The sequence below is a fragment of the Abramis brama genome (genome assembly GCF_963993115.1).
Source record: "Abramis brama genome assembly, chromosome: 1".
In the NCBI taxonomy this organism is placed as follows: domain Eukaryota; kingdom Metazoa; phylum Chordata; class Actinopteri; order Cypriniformes; family Leuciscidae; genus Abramis; species Abramis brama.
The window spans coordinates 20,987,104-21,006,310 of record NC_139963.1 but is presented as its reverse complement, the minus strand read 5'-3'; the positions used below and the strand labels follow the sequence as shown (position 1 = coordinate 21,006,310).

The following is a 19,207-nucleotide window of genomic DNA, read 5'->3' as shown; positions in this document are numbered from 1 at the left end:
CAATTTTTTAACATTCTTTAAGGGCCATTGTAATGAGCAGGGGCGTTTCTAGGTTTTAAAAACACCAGGGGCTGAGCCCGAAACATCAGGGGCTGGGTAACAAGATAACATGATTCGATACAGAGAATAATGTATATTATAGGCCTATATGCAGGGGGCAGACTGGTTAAAAAATTCAGTCCTGGGCCTGGCCACACCAGCCCATATTACCACACAGACACACATTCAAATGTGAGGTAGTTAGGGGGGTTCGGGCGGGGGTATATATTTAAGCTCATTATAAGGAAATAATAGGCTAGAGATCTAGACAAATTGGGTTGCTTATAGTTAAAAGAATGTCATGAACGATCACCCCATTTGCATGTCAGTTTAACAAGGGCGCGCTTGACAGGGCATATATAAGAACGAGCAGAGAGAGAGAGCCCCGGCCGCGCGCGCGCACTCACTATTAATAATAATAATAATAGTTATTCTCGTCGTCAGACCGATAGCACTCCTTTCACTGGTGACTTTGTGTGTGAGGCCACATAAATGTTACAACGCTGTCATTAAGTTGAAGTTATCACATTGTAAAGTACAGTCCTCGCTCCAGCCCTGCTCACTTGCTCTGTTTGGTTTCATTACAGTGCTCCTTAGCACTGGGAGCTCCCTCTGCTGTCCATAAGGTGCCTCTGCGCACCAGCCATTTCAAACCCAGCCTCCAGTATTTGGGCCACGCCTCCTTATTTGCATACACTCCTCAATCCTCAATTGCCCAATCCTAAATCCCCAAATTCCCAATCCTAAATCCTAAATGGCTAAATGATTAAATGCCCAATCCTAAATACCAAATTCCCAATCCTAAATCCCTAAATGCCCAATCCTAAATCCTAAATGACCAAATGCCCAATCATAAATACAAAATGCCCTATCCTAAATACCAAATGCCCAATCCTAAATACCAAATGCCCAATCCTAAATACCAAATTCATTTTCGACTTAGACTTTTAGTTTTCGAATTAGACTTTTAGTTTCAAATTTAGACTTTTAGTTTTCGTTTAAGACTTTTAGTTTTAGACTTTTAGTTTTAAATCTGACCCAATAATCCCTCCATACCCCCGAAGTTCATCCGTGAGAAACTTGAAACCGGTGCTTGAACTTGAACTCAGGTGACTCATTAACACTCGCGCTACTGGCCACGCCCTGCTCTCACGGCTCGTGGACTCGTGCTGCTTGCCACTTTGCTTATTTTGTGTTTTCTATCACAGGAAAAGTAATTGCTGAGATTTTTGTTTCTGAAGTTTTTTTTTTTTTTGGGGGAGGAATTGACTCGCGGGCCGCATCAAACTGTTTTGCGGGCCGGATACGGCCCGGGGGCCGGACGTTCCCCACCCCTGATCTAAAGAAATTATGTATTTTCAGCTTCAGAATCATGAATATTTTTAATCTCGTGTCACCATTGTCCTGTGCATTGGGTTACCTGCACCAAGTCCAAGTCCATTTACACCCACAATGTAATATCAAATTTAGCTTTTACAAAAATATTTGTGATATTTACCTTGAGTTTTACTTTTTTCACACATCAAATCTTATATTTTGTCTTTCAGCATGATTGTTTGGTAACCACGTTCCATCATAACTTTTGATCAAACTTTAGGTCAGAATTGTTCTTTCTTGATAGTTTTGGTATATATATATATATATATAGGCCTATATATATATATATATATATATATATATATATACATAATTGTGTCAAATTATATTTTGCATGATCATTTAGATAACCTAAAATGCTAGTTATGAAACTAACCTTACCAAAACAAATGAATAAGAAAATGTATTCCAAACATGTAAAATGCTGTATTGAATAAAGAATCTGATGTGTACTGAAATTATGAAATTGTTCAGGACTATGATGGGGAAAATGTGATGCCTGTATATTCACTGATGGACATTGTTACAAATTAAAACAAACAAAAAAACTAGTGAAAGTGTGTTTTAAGAGTCATAACAATTCACAGGGCCAAAAGTGAAACACCCAGGAACCCAATCTCTATAATAAAGAAACACTAACAAAGGAAGTAAGGCTAACAATTCTGTATCAACATTATAGTATCATAAAATTTGTCAAGGTCTGTCTGATCAGAATGTGTTCAGCCTGAATGTCACAGTTAAACATTGTTGATAATCTGGATATCTGACAACAAAGAGCACCTGCAATTTCACTAAAAATAATTTGGCCTTTCTCACGTGAGACACACAAGACAACTCACTCAATACATTCTTTGTTCAGCTAACGGGAAACAAAAATCATCACCACACAGCACATCACATGACATTTTTTAGGTTTCCATGTCTAAGGAACTCCTCATCCTTCTTCTACCATCTGATGTCTTTTAATGAGATAATGAAACTTCAATGTCCTTTACAGACACCATGATTACAGTGAGCACAAGTTACCCAAATGTCCACATTATTTTACTCTCATACTATGATATCCTAAAACTGATGGATGAGATTATAAAGCAATACTGAGCTAATTCAACTTCAAGTCTAATCACATTTCACAGGTTATTCTGAATGACGGAAGGATGTGAATGCAGAAAGAACATTAGACATCAGATTAATAATCTCACAGAGTGAAAGATATAACAAGTCTATCATTGAACACAGTTACATTTCATTTGTTTCATTTCCTCTATTTATAAAGCACTTTTAAACGATTTTATAGCTGTGCTAAACAATCATAAAGGACATTAAAAAAAAACATAACACATCACATTAAAACATCACACAGCAAATCAATACCCTTGTATATACAGTAAATATGTTTTTCAGAGCATACTAATGGATCAAATGCAGCTTCCACGCAGACAATCTAGAAAGATCAATTATATAGACTGAGGACTAAAATAAGTAGCTTCTGCAGGAGTTGACTGTTTTATTTAGAATAAAAATGTAGTATCAAAAATGTTGTTCATTTGTAGAAACAATAAATGAGACTGATACTCTTTTATTGCATATAAAGAAAAGGAATGTCAGTGTGACAGTCTTCCTATACTGCACGGCTATTGGGAGATAGGAAATTAAATTCCTTAATTGGAATCACTAGGTTCAGATTACAGTCCTCTTCTTGTTTGTTCACTGCAACAAAAGGTTGTTGCACTCTCTAGCTCTCATCGCATTGACTAGACGACATATACTTTGGAAGTCTTCACTGCTCTGAGGTGAGTTGAATGCTTATATATTGGGGTTTTTTGCTTAATGTTTCTTCTCTGACATTAAAATACACAAGTTTGTTGACAAACTTTAAATAACTTTGGACTGAAAATCAGAAACGATAAGAAATTAAATTTTGCCTGAATGGCATTAAAATCAAGTAGTCAAGTTTTCACTGAATTAGTGTGAACCAAACTTTAAACCACTAGCCATGTGCATTAGTTTGTTAGTGTAGTACTTTATATAAATATATATATATACTATATATAAATATATATACATATACATATTATTCAATGACACATCTGAACATTTCAAAACTAATGTACACAGAGTTAGTTGTGTTTTTAAATCAATAAATTAATGGTAGTTGGAAGCCCAATCTAGAAGCTCATTTATTTGCCCTCACAATTGTGTAAATATGGCATTGTGAGATTGTGTTTTCTTTTATTTTCTGTATTTTCCCCCAAAAAAATACAAGGGGGATTTGGGGTTTATGCAAATTTCATTTGTGATGAAAAACATTTTGATAAAATACTGAAGAAAAAAAAAATCATACATGCATACATAAGAATGTCAAATTAGTATGTAAGAAGTATTAAGTTCTTGCAAAAAAAAAAAAAAATATATATATATATATAATAATAAATAATAATTCCAAAACCAAAAGAGATGGTTTAAGTTAGTCTCACAGCCTGGCCTGGTTTATGGTGGTTTAAGATGTTTTAAGCAGGACAATGCCATGTTTTACAGGCAATTAATTTTGTAAAAATATTGTATCATACTTTATTGAATGAGTATGTAAATTAGATTTTCTTGCAAGTCTCAAAATACTTACATGGGTGTTGTTCCGGTTTAAAGTGAATGAATTCAGAAGTAATCAATGACACTACATGATCAAGGTCACCTAGAGTGAACTTCCATGTCACCAGAGACCATAAATGGAAAAAAGAAAGACAGCATTACAAGAGTTACAAAAAGAGACAGCGCGTGATTAAATCAGCCAAAATCAAATTAGGAACATGCAGCATGAGACATATTCCCATGACGACTGGCTATACAAATAGCATGCTATACTCATTATGGCCACATGGCCAAAAGGTATATTAACAGAAGTTAATTTTGAGTATCTGTACATTTGGAATCTGTCAATGTCATTAAGTCATCATGCACGTTAATAGCGGTCATCCTTAAATGTGTTGTATGCCTTTGAAACATGCTTGTACAGTTAAAGTACATTACTAAATCACACTAAGTCTTTTGTGCTGAAAATAAGCCAATTTATTAAGCCTCGTAATGAAATTATTGAAATGCACATGACAAAAAAAAGTCATGTGTTACATGTACCCTGAGAAAATGCTCTGAGTGTAATCATACAAACATAGTATTATTCAATTTAAATCACATGACACAAGTTAAGCATGTATTATAAAGTTTTATCCTCCACTCTGTAGGATGGCGCTACCTGATTATCCCATTCCAGAACTGGATGTTACTCTCCAGGAAGCTAGCCGGGTGCTTCAGCTCACCTTAAATCCCGACCAATACCAACAATATAAAACTGCCCTCTTTCAGCAAAGAGATGCACTCCAGGAAGTCCAAAAACATCTGAAAGATCACGCTTCTGGACGTGAGAACTGGGTGACTGAGGAATTCAAAAAGCGGCTGCTCTCCTGCTATGACCCTCTGCCCAATTCCACCGCTATTCCCTCCATCCTTCCCTCCTCTAAGCTAAATGGGGAGTTTGCGCAGATAGAGCGGGCTACGGCCCTGCTGTGGGCAGCTGCTAAGCTGTACAGTGAACCATTGCTGGTGGAAGGGGATGTACCAACTGAGCGAACACAACAGTCACAGGTTTTTGCAGCTAGTCGCCTACCAGGCAAGAGCAATGATGAGCTAAAGGTATTTGTTTCCAATTGACCTCCAGTTTTTACTATTTTAAGTTACTTTAACTAGGTAAAACTCATTTTAATGACTGATTTCACTCATCTTAATGACATTTTCTTAATGTTGCAGACATACCCAGACAGCCTTCACGCCATATTGACCTGTCGAGGGGGTATATTTCCGATTCAAATTATATGGAAACCAAGTGCAAGGGAATCTCTTTCTGCTGTACCTCTCAGTGACATCTACGCCCAACTGGTGCATGCAATGAGACACCCAGAAGCACCCCCCGAACAAGACCCGTCCTTTATTTGTGGTCTGTCTTCTCTTCATCGCCAAGCCTGGCATTCTGTGAGAATGGATATCTTAAAGACAGGGGGTGAAGCAGCAGTTTCACTTGAAATGATGGAGAGTGCCATTCTGGCTATTTCCCTGGAAGACCACCCAGCACCAGCTGATCTTGCAGAAATACTTAATACAGTCCGACTAGGGGAGAAAGATAGCAGATGTTTGAGATACTATGATAAGGTGAGTAAAAACAGGATGTTTATATAATTAGAACATTTTAATTAGAACTGTACAGCAGTAAGCTTAATTTCCAATTGGGGTTTGTCAAATTCCAGAAATGAACAATTCCATCACTTATTAAATTCCATGTATTGACATTTGAATTGAACTGGCGCCCAAACTTTAAAGCTTTTAAAAGCTTTATTTTTGCTAATTTGGTATTTAAAAAAAAAAAGTTTTATTAAGATAAAATTAAGTACTGTAAAGTAAAATACTGTTGAAATTCATGGATTAAATGACTTCCCATAGCAATGCTTAAATCAGACTCAGCTGGCTGTAATGTTTAGATATGAATGGCAGAATAACATAACTATTTATCATCTTCATCAACAGGTGGTGAACTTGGTGGTTTTTAAAGATGGCCAAGCAGGCATGTTGTTTGAGCATAGCGCCCTAGATGGAATGGTAGCTGGGCTTCTTGTTGAACGTCTGTGGCAGTTCTCGGAATCTGAAAACATAGTAATAAACACCCAAACCAATAAGTTAGGTCCATTCTCAAATGCTGGTTCTCTTCACCCTAAACCTCTGAAAATGCCTCTGAAAGGAATAACTGTACCGAATCAGTCTGTTTCTAGCCTTCTACAAGCCAGCCAGTCAGTCATGACTTTTGAAATATCATCTTACCCAGATGTGTTCACCACCTTAAGGGGTCACAGAAGTCTATATGATGCATGGATTAATTTCACTTTGCAGCTGTCCTTGAGGCAAACACTTGGGGATGCAGCTACTAGCCTCATCATGGTGACACCTACTCACATGCGTCACTTTAAACACGGCCGCTGTGATCCCACATACTCCACAACTATTAGATCTCACCAGCTTGTTACAGCACTGGCATCCTGCATTGGTCCAGACAATGTTCCCCAGTACACAAATGAGCTTTTCAAGCTCTTTCACCTTGCCTTTTTAGAGCACAAAAACCTAATCAAAGCTACAAAACTTGGCCTTGGAGTGGGGCCTCATCTGGCAGCCTTGCGCAGATCTATGTCTCAAGATAACCCACTCAAGAAGTTTCTTGACCCTTTTGGATGCCCTTCGATTTACTTGACTGGGTCAGATCTAATGGAGGGAGTTGAGTGTGCTGTAGGTAACGTCTATGCTACAGACCAGCTGGCTGTCACATATCTAGGCAGGAAGGACAAAGTACGTCTAGTCCTGAATGGAAAGGGTACTTTCGCCAATGTCCTGGGAAATCTCAAAGAAAGACTTGAGTTCAATCTAAAACTAGTAATGCTTCTGGCACTAAGGTATGCCATTGCAGGGCAGATGGGAGCCATTGAATGTCTCCTGCAAGACAATGAAGAAAAACTAGTAAATAGATCTTCAGTGGACGATGCAGTCAGAGCTGTGGAGCAACAAGGACAAAACAAACCCATGCAGCCAGATTTCACTTTAGTGATCCATGGTGGGGCAGGAGAGGAAATGATGTTAAATGAGAAGGTGATTGGGACCATTGAATTTGCCCTTCAAACAGCTCTAACTCTTGGAGCACAAGTGCTTTTTCATGGAGGTAGTAGTCTGGATGCAGTACAAAGAAGTGTAGTTGCGTTGGAGGACTGTTTCTTGTTTAATGCCGGCAAGGGATCAGTATATAACCAAGATGGGGAGCATGAAATGGAAGCCACCATTGTGGATGGACATGGGAAGAACTCTGGATCCGTGGCTTGCCTGCGACGAGTGAAAAACCCAATAAAAGCAGCCCGCTGTGTTATGGAAAAGAGTGTGCACTCATTACTGATTGGAGAAGGTGCTGAAGAGTTTGTAAACAGTCTTGGAGAAAAAGAAACAACACTAAAATCAGAGTACTTTGACACCGACATAAGATACAAGGAGTTGCTTATGAAGTCAGGTGATGGCAAGAATAACCATCCTCAAACTGTAGGTGCAGTTGCGCTGGATAAGTGGGGCAAGTTAGCAGCAGCCACATCCACTGGAGGTTTAGTTGGCAAGTGGAAAGGCAGAGTCGGTGACACCGCTATAGTTGGGGCAGGAATTTATGCTGATGAGAAACTAGCCGTGACATGCTCTGGTGATGGTGATGCCTTCTTACGCCAAACAGTTGCTCACAAAGTAGCCAGCTTATACAACCTCAAAGGTTACAGTCTCAGACAGGCTTGTCGAGAAGTTATCTACAATGATCTGGAAGAAAAGTGTGCAGGAATTATTGCTGTAGACCATCATGGTGAGGCCGTTATTGAAACCAATGCTGGGGTCATGTTTGTTGGTTCAATGGTCAGTGGCATTCCTCGAACTGAGGTTTTAAGACCTAGGAAGGAGTTTATGAATGTGATTTGGGAGACTAATGAATTGGTAGCTCACCTACAGTCTAATCCTTGGACCCCAGGAGCCACTGTTCTCACTCGAAAGACTATTAATGGACCTAGTAGCATCTTTCAGTTAGTGTTACCTGACTACATAGCAATGATGCAGGGGGCACAGACTGTTGCCAATCTCCTTTGCGAGAAACTTTGTGTGCATCGCTGCGCCCTTGTGTCCATGCCAGAACTTGACAAGCCAGCTTACATCAAAGTCTTGCCTCTCCATGACCTAGAACCAAACTGGAAACCTCAATTAGCTGAGGAAATGGAGTTCAATCCTTATGACCCTGGATACTGTAGCTCCAAAAGTGGTCCACGATGTGAAGATACCCTTCTTGACCAGGTCCAGGCAAAGATTCGCTCTCGACTCCCGACACCCAATGCCCCTTCTTGCTTTGACTTCCATGGAGATCCTTCTGATACCGGCCTTTTCCCCCGCATTATTCGTGGTGAAGAGCAACAGTGGCGTGTCTGGGAAGACAATGAACATGTAGCCTTCCTTACTCCTTTTCCAAATACACCAGGCTTTACAGTTCTAGTGCCAAGAAAACCTCTTACCAGTGACATCTTCGGTCTTAATGAGAGCGACTATACATCTCTACTTGTGGCAATACAAAAGGTTGCTCATCTTGTGCAAGAAGGAATGAATGCCCATGGTGTAGCTCTCATATTTGAAGGGTTTGAGTTTGATTATGCCCATGCCAAACTGATTCCATTAGTTCATCAGCCTAATGGCCCCAAATCCCCAGTTGTGGTTTCTCAGTACTGCCCAACTTATACAGGATATGTAACATCAGTAAATGGTCCTCCAGCTAACAAAGAGGACCTTACAGAGATCCACACCAAGATAACAAAGACTACTCCACCTCAGTCCTGGCAAGACCCCCAGACTCATGCAGCATTAGCCATCAAGAGCAAATGGTATCGCAATCTCTTTCAAATCCAAAACACCCTGTTTCATAGCACAGTAGAGTACTTCAACAACAAATGCAAGTATGCTTATGCACTGACACCTATCACAACGGACACAATTTCCTCTCCAATCGGTCTGGGGTCAGATTCTGAGCCAGTGTTTGTCAACATGTTGGGCCAAGATGTATATCTGGCAGACTCTATGCAGTTTGTTTTAGAGTACTTTATGAGGTTTCATGATGGTCTTCCTGGGGCTTACTATGTGTCCCCCAGTTTCAGAGGGGAAGATCCTGACGCTACACATCTCAACCAGTTCTACCATGTGGAATGCGAGCTTCTGGGCGACATGGATGCTGCCATGACTATAGCTGAAGGCTATGTTGCACATTTGACTCAGGCAATGGTAAAGCAACATTCCGACATTATCTTAAACACAGCTGGTACACTATCTCATGCCCAAGAACTACTGAAGAACTTAGAAAAACCTCTTCCAAGAGTACCCTTGGATCAAGCCATTAACATTATGCCATCCTCTGATTGCCTTGAGTGGGTTCAGGAAGGACAACCACAGTTTGGAAGGAAGCTAACACGAAAGGGAGAAAGGGTCCTAATTAAAAAGTATGGAGGTGCTGTTTGGCTGACAGAAATGGACCATCTTGGAGTGCCCTTCTACCAAGCATATATTGAAGGTTCAGGCAGGAGCAAAGCCAAGGCAGCTGACCTTCTCTTGGGGTTAGGGGAGACAGTAGGGCTTGGGGAACGTCATTCTACACCTGCAATGGTACGAGAGGCCTTACAACACCATGCTGTACCAGAGGACTCATACAAATGGTACATCAACATGCGTCAAGCCATCCCTCTTCTAACAAGTGGATGGGGAATGGGCTCAGAGAGATACCTGTGCTGGCTTCTGCAGCACAATGATGTCAGGGACATGCAAATCATACCCAGACTGAAAGCCAAAAAGTTTATGCCATAAATGGTACATATGGTCCTCAAAGTCTACAACTTGTGCAAGGACTTTACACAGCATACTCAGTATTTATATTGACAGTTACAAAGTTATAGATGACATATAATGTATGGAATCAATACTAAATATAGGCCTACTCTTAAGAATTTTAGCAAGAATAAGGATATGAAATCTTGAAATAAAAGTTATATTATAACTACACTACATTTCAGATTGTTAAATTTTTGACAACAGAATATTTACACTGTTTGATTTACATACTGTTTGGTGTAAATCAGTTTCTGCTATACTTTGTGTGTTTACCCACTTTGTTTAAAAATATGTTTGTAAGAACTGATGTACCTTTTTGTGTATTGCAGAATTTTAAATACTGCACTTACATATCACAACACTGTATCTCTTTTTTATCTCTATCTCTGTATCTTTTTTGCTTTCCTTTTCTGTTTTAATACTTTACTAAAATATTATATGAATACATTACAAACTGGCTTACTGACTTACTGACTAAAAATTGTATAATAAAACTCTTATAACCTTCTTTCAAATTATAATAATAAAATGCAGATAAATCACCCTTAATGTCTTTTAATTGTTTTAACAATAAACACTGAGCACATAAACCAAAAACAAGAACAAGTAGCTTACAAAATATGGGATAACTTAAATTTTTGCTATGTAGCTGGTCAAATATTTTAACTGATGAGCAAGAGAGCACATTAAACACTAGTATCAAATGGATAGTTCTGCTGACACCGTAAAGGTGAATCACTAAACAGTTAATTTTGGATATCTAAAAGGATTAGAGCTGTGCTAAAACCTTCAACACCATGTAATTATATTCTCATGACTAACACAGAACTGCATACCTTGTGACAAGCTAAAAAAGTCTTTCACAAACTGACAACAACACTAGAAAACAGTGCCTCTTTCACCAACTCACACAAGTCACATAGTAAGCATGTACTAGTAAGCATAACAAGCATCACAAGTAAGCATAACCAAAAAACATGACACAGCTAAACCGAGACAAACGATAATATGAAACAGGTCGGTTAGAAAAATTTAACAGTTACCACTCTTCTACTCAGAGAGCTAAATAATTTCATATTATATATTCATCATCACAGTGCATGTATTCGAGTGATTCAGTTAATTTATTTCAGAAACCTTGCACTATTATGCACACCCTTTGCATCAATTAAAACATCACTTGCACTCAATTCTTTCCAACATTGGTGTAATTCTGATGTATTTCTTATGCATTTCTTTACTGCTTAGAAAAGAAGAATATTTATCTTTGGAATGGAGTGAACTTTTTGACACATCCAGTCATGCCTTAGTCAACAACAAAAAAACTTTCAAACTCACTCAAATACTATGCAATCATATATTTAATATTAAGTGTTTTTACTAAAATAGAATTTCAATGTAAGACAACACACAACAGAAAGCTAACAAAAACAAAATTAATATTGTATCATAGCCATTGTTCTAATGACATCTGGCTGAAATGTATTTCATTACTGAATGCATTGATCACGTAAGATACTAAAAGTCAAAACGGAAAAAAGCAATAAATTTACCAGGGGGCACCCGGATTTGAACCGGGGACCTCTTGATCTGCAGTCAAATGCTCTACCACTGAGCTATACCCCCTCGCGGTTCTGCTAAGGATTTATCTGCCATATATTAGCAATGCATGTATGTCGTACTTAAAAACAAAATCAAAGCAGATCGTACATTTTAAGTTAAATAAGTAAAAAAAACCCGTATTGTTTAGATTCCCCCTTTTCCCGTCAACAAAATATCATACCAAGGTAATATTTGAGCAGTAATTCATTGCTCGTAAATTTGCAGCATAGACTGCCGTCGAGAAGTTGTAGTGCTGTAACGTTAGTAGTGGAGCGCGCGAGTGACATGGCTGCTCAAGCTCGAGCTCTCGTAGCGGCGCGATGGCTCGCGGACGCTGTCAAAAGCAACCGAGTGGGACCAAATCTGCGGATATTAGATGCATCTTGGTATTTACCTAAAATGAAACGTAACGCTTGTGTCGAGTTTGAACAAACTCACATTCCCGGAGCTTCGTTTTTCGACATCGACGAGTGTTGTGACAAAAGCTCCGAGTTTGATCACATGCTGCCTACCGTGGGCGAGTTCGCTGACTATGTGGGTAATCTGGGAATAGGGAACAACACTCATGTCGTCGTTTACGATGCCAGCGACTTTGGCTCGTTCTCTGCACCACGGGTGTGGTGGATGTTTAGGGTGTTTGGACACAATTCCGTGTCGGTTTTGGACGGTGGGTTAAAGAACTGGTTAAGGGAGGGTCTTCCCGTTACCGAGCAATATAGTAAACCAGCGCGCGCCGAGTTCAGAGCGTCCTTTAACAAGTCCTGGGTCAAAACTTATGAAGACGTTTTGAACAACATTAAAACCAATGAATTTCAAGTAGTCGACGCCAGAGCCAATGGAAGATTTCGTGGGGTTGAACCAGAGCCAAGGGCAAGTAAGTATGGATTGTGACCTGTCACACACTTTTTTTTCCTAGTGCAAATATCTAAACATTATAATGTTTACTTGAGAAAAAAAAAAAAGACATACAATGTAGATATTTCAAGTAATATCTTGATTTAAGAATATTTAGATATTTGTAGTGGGAAACAAGACCATTTTTCATTGTTAACTATTTTAAGCAACATTTTCTAACATTTGTATAATTGTTATACATGCATTTTTGTGACCACATGGAGAATATATATGAAGAGTTCAGATGCAAAAGCCTCTACCATCTGAAATTTTCTTCTAGAATGATCATTTTTATCAAGCTTGTATGTTTAAGCTCAGTAATTTCACTTAAATGGCAATGAAAATTACCTATGAATTGTCATTTAAGTGAAATTACTGAACTTAAATATACAAGCTTGATAAAAATTATCATTCTAGAAGAAAATTTCAGATGGCACTTAGAGGCCATCTGAAATTAGATATATATATATATATATATATATATATATATTAAAGGTAATCATTCAAAGCACTTTCAATTTATACATACATACAAATGGAGTTTTATTTTTTAACTACTCTTATAAGGTACAATATAAGGTACAATATCCAATGTTGTTACTATATCCAATGTTTAACTGTATGACATTACAAATGTATATTTTGGCTTATTTTTATGGAACACAATTTCTCTGAAGAATGGAGTTAAGAAAATGAAGGCAGATGCTATCAGTCTATGAATGCATGAATGCATATTAGCACTTTTCTATTATCAATTTCAACTACTGATAGTGTTTTAATTCTCCACAGTAATACAGTACAAGCAATGTCATACAGTGCCATACTGTTTCTAAATTTATTCTATGCATTTTGTGACCACATTCATATGGACTTCTAAGTTATGTATTAAGTACTCTTATAGAACATAACACAAGGTACAATAATCAAAGATTTAGTTATAGACATAACAGATTTATTTATTTGTTTATCAAAAATGCCAAAGTGCCATAGTCTTATTTCTCTACATTTCTCTGTTTTATATCTTAGACACAGAGCCTGGTCATATTCCTGGATCGATCAACATGCCTTTTCCCAGCTTCATGGACCAGACATCAGGTCTAGAACATCCTGTGGAGGAACTCACCAAGCTCTTCCAGCAGGCAGGAGTTGACATGCAGAAGCCCTTCTGGGTCACCTGTGGCTCAGGTGTGACAGCCTGTCACATCGCCCTCGCCGCTCACCTGTGCGGCCACCCGGGGGTCTGTCTGTACGATGGAGCGTGGTCCGAGTGGTTCACCAAGGCTGCACCTGAACATGTGATCTCTGAGGGAAAAGGAAAACAGCCATGATGGGTTCTTAGACCCGTACGACACCTTTTCTTCGGAATAAAGAACGGATGACTAATGGAATCACAAGAAGCCTCATTTTGATCTGCAATGATTGCACAACAAGGCTATTAAGTGCTGCACTATTCTGCATAAGCCTTTTCTTGTTAAAATAACAGTTATATAAATATAGAAAGAGAGTTACAAGAATTCATAGCTCAATTCAGTTGTCAGAATACAGAAACATTCAGTATTTCAGAAAGTCTCTGGAATGTAATCAGTTAAAAAAATCTAAATTATGTTAAAAGGATATTTTTTATATAAATATACTGTAATTATTGTGCATTTAAAATAATGCACACCAGATAGCCTATTTGAGGGGAAATTAATGTTTAATTATGCCAAATAGAATTTTTATTTTACTAGTTTAAAAAAATAAGCAAACTATAATTAGTGACCTAACCAAGTTGTTTATCTAATAAATGCAATATACACAAATATCGCATGTCTTGTGTGCCAGTGTTTAAAACAAATAGTTTCAACAATACACGCATGAGGGGCATTTTATCATATTGCCCTCACTGATGAATTATGTCAACTTACACATAACAGGGCTCTCAAGTTTTATCAAAAGTTTGGAGTGAGATCTGTTATATTTGCAAATATTATTTCCAAATATTTGCAGCAGTGGCCCCTCGGCCCCACCCAATTCGCTCAAATTTTTGCTAGCAGTTCAATTTTGCCTATTGTTCATAATTGACCAGCACAAATGGAAATTATAACAATTGGTAAATATGATAAAAGGCAAATTCATCCAAATACAATAAATAGTTTTATATATTTCAAAAATACAAATTTATAAATAAAAAAAAAATGAAATTTGGCCCCCAACGAGCCAACTGAACATCAGTGCTCAATGTACATACTCAGTCATAACAACTTGCCCTGAGCATGTATGTCAAGGTGTGTGTTTGTGTGTGTATGTACACATTTAGCTTATGAAGGTGTTTTGTGTTTTAAGTATTAGTTGCACATTTTGATGCCTTGATGACTGCTGGGGTAGGGGGCTCCCACTTAAAGCACTGTTGCTCAAGGCAGCCATTTTCACAGTCATGATGGAAGATTGCGTTCGATCCAGAGCTAAATTGTTCCTTGTTTTGGTTTTGTTCAAACCCACCATGGAGAACACTCTCTCTGCATCTGCATTCGAGTGGGAAAGATCTAAAACCAGTTTAGCAATCTTAGACACCCTACCAAATCGACTCTCAGTGTGTGCGTGTTGCCTAGTAACGTAGGTGGTTGAAGCTGCCTGGAACACGTAATTTATTTACCCGGATACAACAAATTCTAATTTCTGATTGGCTGGTAGGTGGCATTAAACTGAGTATAATTCGAGACAGCATCGGCAGAGAACTTCCATCCGTTTGCCTGCCCCTTTTCAATTGTATAGCGGGACAAGTTATCCCTTAGTTCTCAGCGTGAGAAATACAAGGTGTGGCGTGTGAACTGGTTGAAATACGTGTCTCACGGTGAATGCGTGAGACTTGAGAGCCCATGTAGATCTCCCGCATGGATTTTCACATTTCTGTCTTTCTACCCCTCATGCCACATTTTTAATGGACGCATCCATAGTCGCCTCTATCATTGCCTGATGGTCCTGCGAATAAAAACAAACACGCTGCTCTCCATTCCACTGTCTTCATGGCTTAACGTTGTTTGTCTATTTTCCCGACATTTTAGACAAAAGCTAGATGTAATTTTAAATCTATTATACGATTAGTTTGGCAAATTCATTTGGATTTTTAAAATTCAAAATCAAACAGTTGATGATCAAACGCCAGTTCGAGTCGTGAGCACTAAGTGGTCGCGAGGTATCTTCCTTACACCTTTGGATCGTTTTAACATTTCGAGATTTTGTTTTGGAGTTCGCTAAAAACCATCGACTAAAACCGTTTGGTATTGGCTGGAAAGGCATTTTAAAACATTTGTTTAAGGTAAGCCAGCGACTGTAATTGTTGACAGTTAGTGGCGTATGATGCTAATGGTGATATGAGTGTTGTAACGAAGTACTAGCGCTCACAAAATTGAAAGTGGTTCAACTTAAAACTTCATGTGATGTGATGTATCTTCAGACATTATATTCATATAAGCTCATCTATAATGTTTATTTCTGTCTTTACGGATGCACCGACGACACGTTTGATGGTGTGTTTTTCTGCCCGCAGGGTGGCGCTGTTGAGTCATGTCTGGAATTGCTTTGAGTAGACTGTCACAGGAGCGCAAAGCCTGGAGGAAAGATCATCCTTTTGTAAGGACTCACAGATACACAAGATCAAATGTGCAGAATTTGAAAAATATATCTAACTGATAACTATAATTTGCGCTGTGGTACCTTCTGTTTCTCTATAGGGTTTTGTGGCTGTACCAACCAAGAACCCAGATGGCACCATGAATCTCATGAATTGGGAGTGTGCGATACCAGGAAAAAAGGGGGTTAGTTTCCAAATCGACAATCTTTCTTCTCAAACAAATCCTGTCTAAATTAAGTTTCAGATCAAGTTACTAACCTCCGGTTTCAAAGACAAGGCTTTAGTCTAATCCCACACTAAAATGCATGTTTGAGCTGTTTTAACTGAAAGTAACTTGAACTGACATCTTAAAATATGTCAGTGCCGTTGTTTTGTCTCAAGATGCACACCAGTAATGTTTTTTACTAAGTCACGTTTATTAAAGTTTATTAAATGCCCTAATTGAACTAAGGCCTAATCCTGTCTTAATCTAAACCCTGTCTGTGAAACCGGACCATAGAGTTCTAGATTAATCCTCGATCGGAATATTTGTCAAGGGTAATTTTTATACTTATATTTAACATTTGTACACGTGTACATTTGTGTATATTTGTTTAACATACCCCACTCTTTTTCTTATTTACATTCCCCTGCATAATTGTATCTGATTGGTATACATGCAGATCTGTCTTGTCTTTTGTATACATACATAATTTGTCTAGGTTGTGTGTCTATATATAATAAAAATAAGTAAATATTAATTAAGAAATATGTTTGTGAGTGATTTTGTAGTAGGCTATTATTACCTTATTTTTATTATTTGTCTCTTTTGCTTGAATTATGCAGTTTTAAGGCGGTTCTTATCACCTAGCCTATATGACATGCCTACATACAAATAGGAATCTATGGTGTCTTGGACTAATTCAGAGACTCATGTCAAATATCATGTTTGAACTGTGAACCAGTCATAGTGTTAATTTACTGGAGTTTTAAAATCTGTCGGTCTGTTTCCTGTAGACTCTTTGGGAGGGAGGTTTGTACAAACTGAGAATGTTGTTTAAGGATGACTATCCATCTTCACCACCCAAATGTGAGTTTTCTCCTCTATAAGAGATGTTATACTCTAAACGTTTGTTTTTATATTGCTTATTATTGTCATTGTCACCACACCTTTTACAGGTGTTTTTATTTGTTGAACTCTGATTATACCCCTTGCATATTTTTGTAAGGCTGGTCATTAGCACCTAAAGACTGTTGTAAATCTGCTTTAAAACAATATTTATTGTGGAGACAAACATGACGCATTAATTTTGTTCTCAGGCAAGTTTGAACCTCCGATCTTCCACCCAAACGTCTATCCTTCAGGTACGGTGTGTCTGTCCATACTGGAGGAAGAGAAGGATTGGAGACCAGCCATCACCATCAAACAAGTATGCAAAAACACACACACACAAACACAATTTGTGCAGTTATACACTAGCGTTCAAAGGTTTAAGGCTTTGTAAAAAATTAAAGGCATTGTTTTCTCTGTTAATTTATTTTAAAATGTAGTCTATTCCTGTAATGGCTAATCTGAGTTTTCAGCATCATTACTCCAGTCTTCAGTGTCACATGATCCTTCAGAAGTCATTATAATATGATGATTTGCTGCTCAAGAAACATTTATTATTATTATCACTGTTGAAAACAGTTGTGCTGCTTAATATTTTTGTGGAAACCGTGAGACTTTTTTCAGGATTCTTTGATGAATAGAAAGTTCAAAATGAATAGAAATCTTTTGTAGCATTATAAATGTCTTTACTGTCACTTTTGATCAATTTAATGAATTATTGGTGAATTAAAGTATTATTATCTTCTTCTTTTTTTAAACTTGCAGACCCCAAACTTTTTTAATGGTTGTGTACACCTAATCATGATTAAAATACTTTGAGATCATTGTTACTCATAAGGTCATAAATCATTTGAACAAACCTTTTGGGCCTATAAGCAGTGAGCTTTTGTATGTCATTGTGTTCTTGTGGCTGTGTAGATTTTGTTGGGCATCCAGGAACTTCTTAATGAGCCCAACATTCAGGACCCAGCACAGGCAGAGGCATATACGACATACTGGTAAAGTTCAGCCAAACATCACGTACACCTTTTAATATTAGATAGTACTGTTTACTTTCAACCGATGTCAAGCCCACATCATTGATCTTATCTCTCTCTCATTCTTATGCAGTCAAAACAGGATGGACTACGAAAAGCGCGTGAGGGCACAAGCTAAAAGATTCGCTCCCACATAGAACAACAAGTGCACAATCTTGAAAGCCTGTGCCGAACAGATCCAGTTTCCACATAGCTGCCATTCTGATGCTCCAGAATCCTTCACCACTCAATGAAAATCCCAAAACTGCAGTTGAAAGTTGAAATAGAGATTTGGCTTTTGTTGGCTTCACAACCAAATGAGGATGGGTGTAAAACAACTCCTTAAGATGAAAGCAACCAAGATAGAAGTTAAAGTTGGCTGCAGATCTGTGACCAGTGTTTTACAAAGTGATGGTAAAAAAAGAGAAGAAATTGTTTGCAGATCAGTTGGTTCAAAATCAACTTTTACACAGAGCAGAGATGGTAAAGGTGGAGGGTTTCTGTATATAAAGTATAAATATTGAAAATTATTTACTTGACTTTATAATTGACTTTTATTTACTTTTTTTATCGTTTCATTACATTAATTAAAATATGTGTGGCCATAATATATGTACGAGTATGTATTATTTGAAATAAAAAGAAGTGGTTGCTACAAGCCTTGTTGTTTATGTAATTTATATTAATTGTAACATACAATTTAATAGTTTTATTTTTAAGGTAACTTTAATTATGTAAACAAACTGTTGTTATGGTGCTTTGGCATGTTTGTGTGACGTTCATGGTGGCACTAACCATTGATGCTCTGTAGAAGTCAATGGTTTATTAATGTCGCAGGTAGAGTTTCACCCCCACTCCAACCACAACATGACCAATCGCTGGTCGGTAGGTACCTCCTCTTACTTTCCAAAAGATTGATTCTGTTTTTTTATTTATTATAATTGTTACTTTTTTATTCACTTTGGTTTCAGGACATTTGTCCAGTCAACCTAATCATCATAATGGAAATTTAATTGTATGAAGTACTTAAGGACTCTTGTGTCTAGCAAGCTTGTGATGGCAAAGTGAACCTGGCATATTTTTTATGTTGCATTAACAGTTTAT

The 19,207-nt window shown here is 37.8% G+C and overlaps 3 protein-coding genes across 3 annotated transcripts; all 3 read left to right on the top strand.

Annotated features, from left to right (window-relative positions):
- The first annotated feature begins 3,128 nt into the window (after nucleotides 1–3,128).
- On the top strand, nucleotides 3,129–10,432 carry LOC311066010 (uncharacterized protein). Its single transcript, XM_084086956.1, has 4 exons — nucleotides 3,129–3,209; nucleotides 4,656–5,103; nucleotides 5,218–5,616; nucleotides 5,989–10,432. Exons 2-4 carry the CDS (start codon nucleotides 4,657–4,659, stop codon nucleotides 9,862–9,864), a joined length of 4,722 nt encoding a protein of 1,573 aa, XP_083943082.1. The 5' UTR covers nucleotides 3,129–3,209; nucleotide 4,656; the 3' UTR covers nucleotides 9,865–10,432.
- Nucleotides 10,433–11,498: 1,066 nt separating this feature from the next.
- Nucleotides 11,499–14,548, top strand: mpst (mercaptopyruvate sulfurtransferase). Its single transcript, XM_084086914.1, has 2 exons — nucleotides 11,499–12,364; nucleotides 13,411–14,548. Exons 1-2 carry the CDS (start codon nucleotides 11,776–11,778, stop codon nucleotides 13,710–13,712), a joined length of 891 nt encoding a protein of 296 aa, XP_083943040.1. The 5' UTR covers nucleotides 11,499–11,775; the 3' UTR covers nucleotides 13,713–14,548.
- A 508-nt stretch (nucleotides 14,549–15,056) lies between these two features.
- On the top strand, nucleotides 15,057–18,761 carry LOC311065997 (SUMO-conjugating enzyme UBC9-like). The gene is made up of 7 exons (XM_084086926.1): nucleotides 15,057–15,682; nucleotides 15,914–15,996; nucleotides 16,098–16,181; nucleotides 16,994–17,066; nucleotides 17,297–17,406; nucleotides 18,006–18,085; nucleotides 18,198–18,761. Exons 2-7 carry the CDS (start codon nucleotides 15,931–15,933, stop codon nucleotides 18,259–18,261), a joined length of 477 nt encoding a protein of 158 aa, XP_083943052.1. The 5' UTR covers nucleotides 15,057–15,682; nucleotides 15,914–15,930; the 3' UTR covers nucleotides 18,262–18,761.
- The last annotated feature ends 446 nt before the right edge of the window (nucleotides 18,762–19,207 follow it).

Coding starts and splice junctions, on each gene's coding strand:
- LOC311066010 (XM_084086956.1), top strand. CDS start 4,657: ATGGCGCTACCTGATTATCCCATTCCAGAACTGGATGTTACTCTCCAG. Junction 5,104..5,217: donor AGAGCAATGATGAGCTAAAG/GTATTTGTTTCC, acceptor TTAATGTTGCAG/ACATACCCAGACAGCCTTCA. Junction 5,617..5,988: donor GTTTGAGATACTATGATAAG/GTGAGTAAAAAC, acceptor CTTCATCAACAG/GTGGTGAACTTGGTGGTTTT.
- mpst (XM_084086914.1), top strand. CDS start 11,776: ATGGCTGCTCAAGCTCGAGCTCTCGTAGCGGCGCGATGGCTCGCGGAC. Junction 12,365..13,410: donor TGAACCAGAGCCAAGGGCAA/GTAAGTATGGAT, acceptor TTTATATCTTAG/ACACAGAGCCTGGTCATATT.
- LOC311065997 (XM_084086926.1), top strand. CDS start 15,931: ATGTCTGGAATTGCTTTGAGTAGACTGTCACAGGAGCGCAAAGCCTGG. Junction 15,997..16,097: donor GGAGGAAAGATCATCCTTTT/GTAAGGACTCAC, acceptor GTTTCTCTATAG/GGTTTTGTGGCTGTACCAAC. Junction 18,086..18,197: donor GAGGCATATACGACATACTG/GTAAAGTTCAGC, acceptor ATTCTTATGCAG/TCAAAACAGGATGGACTACG.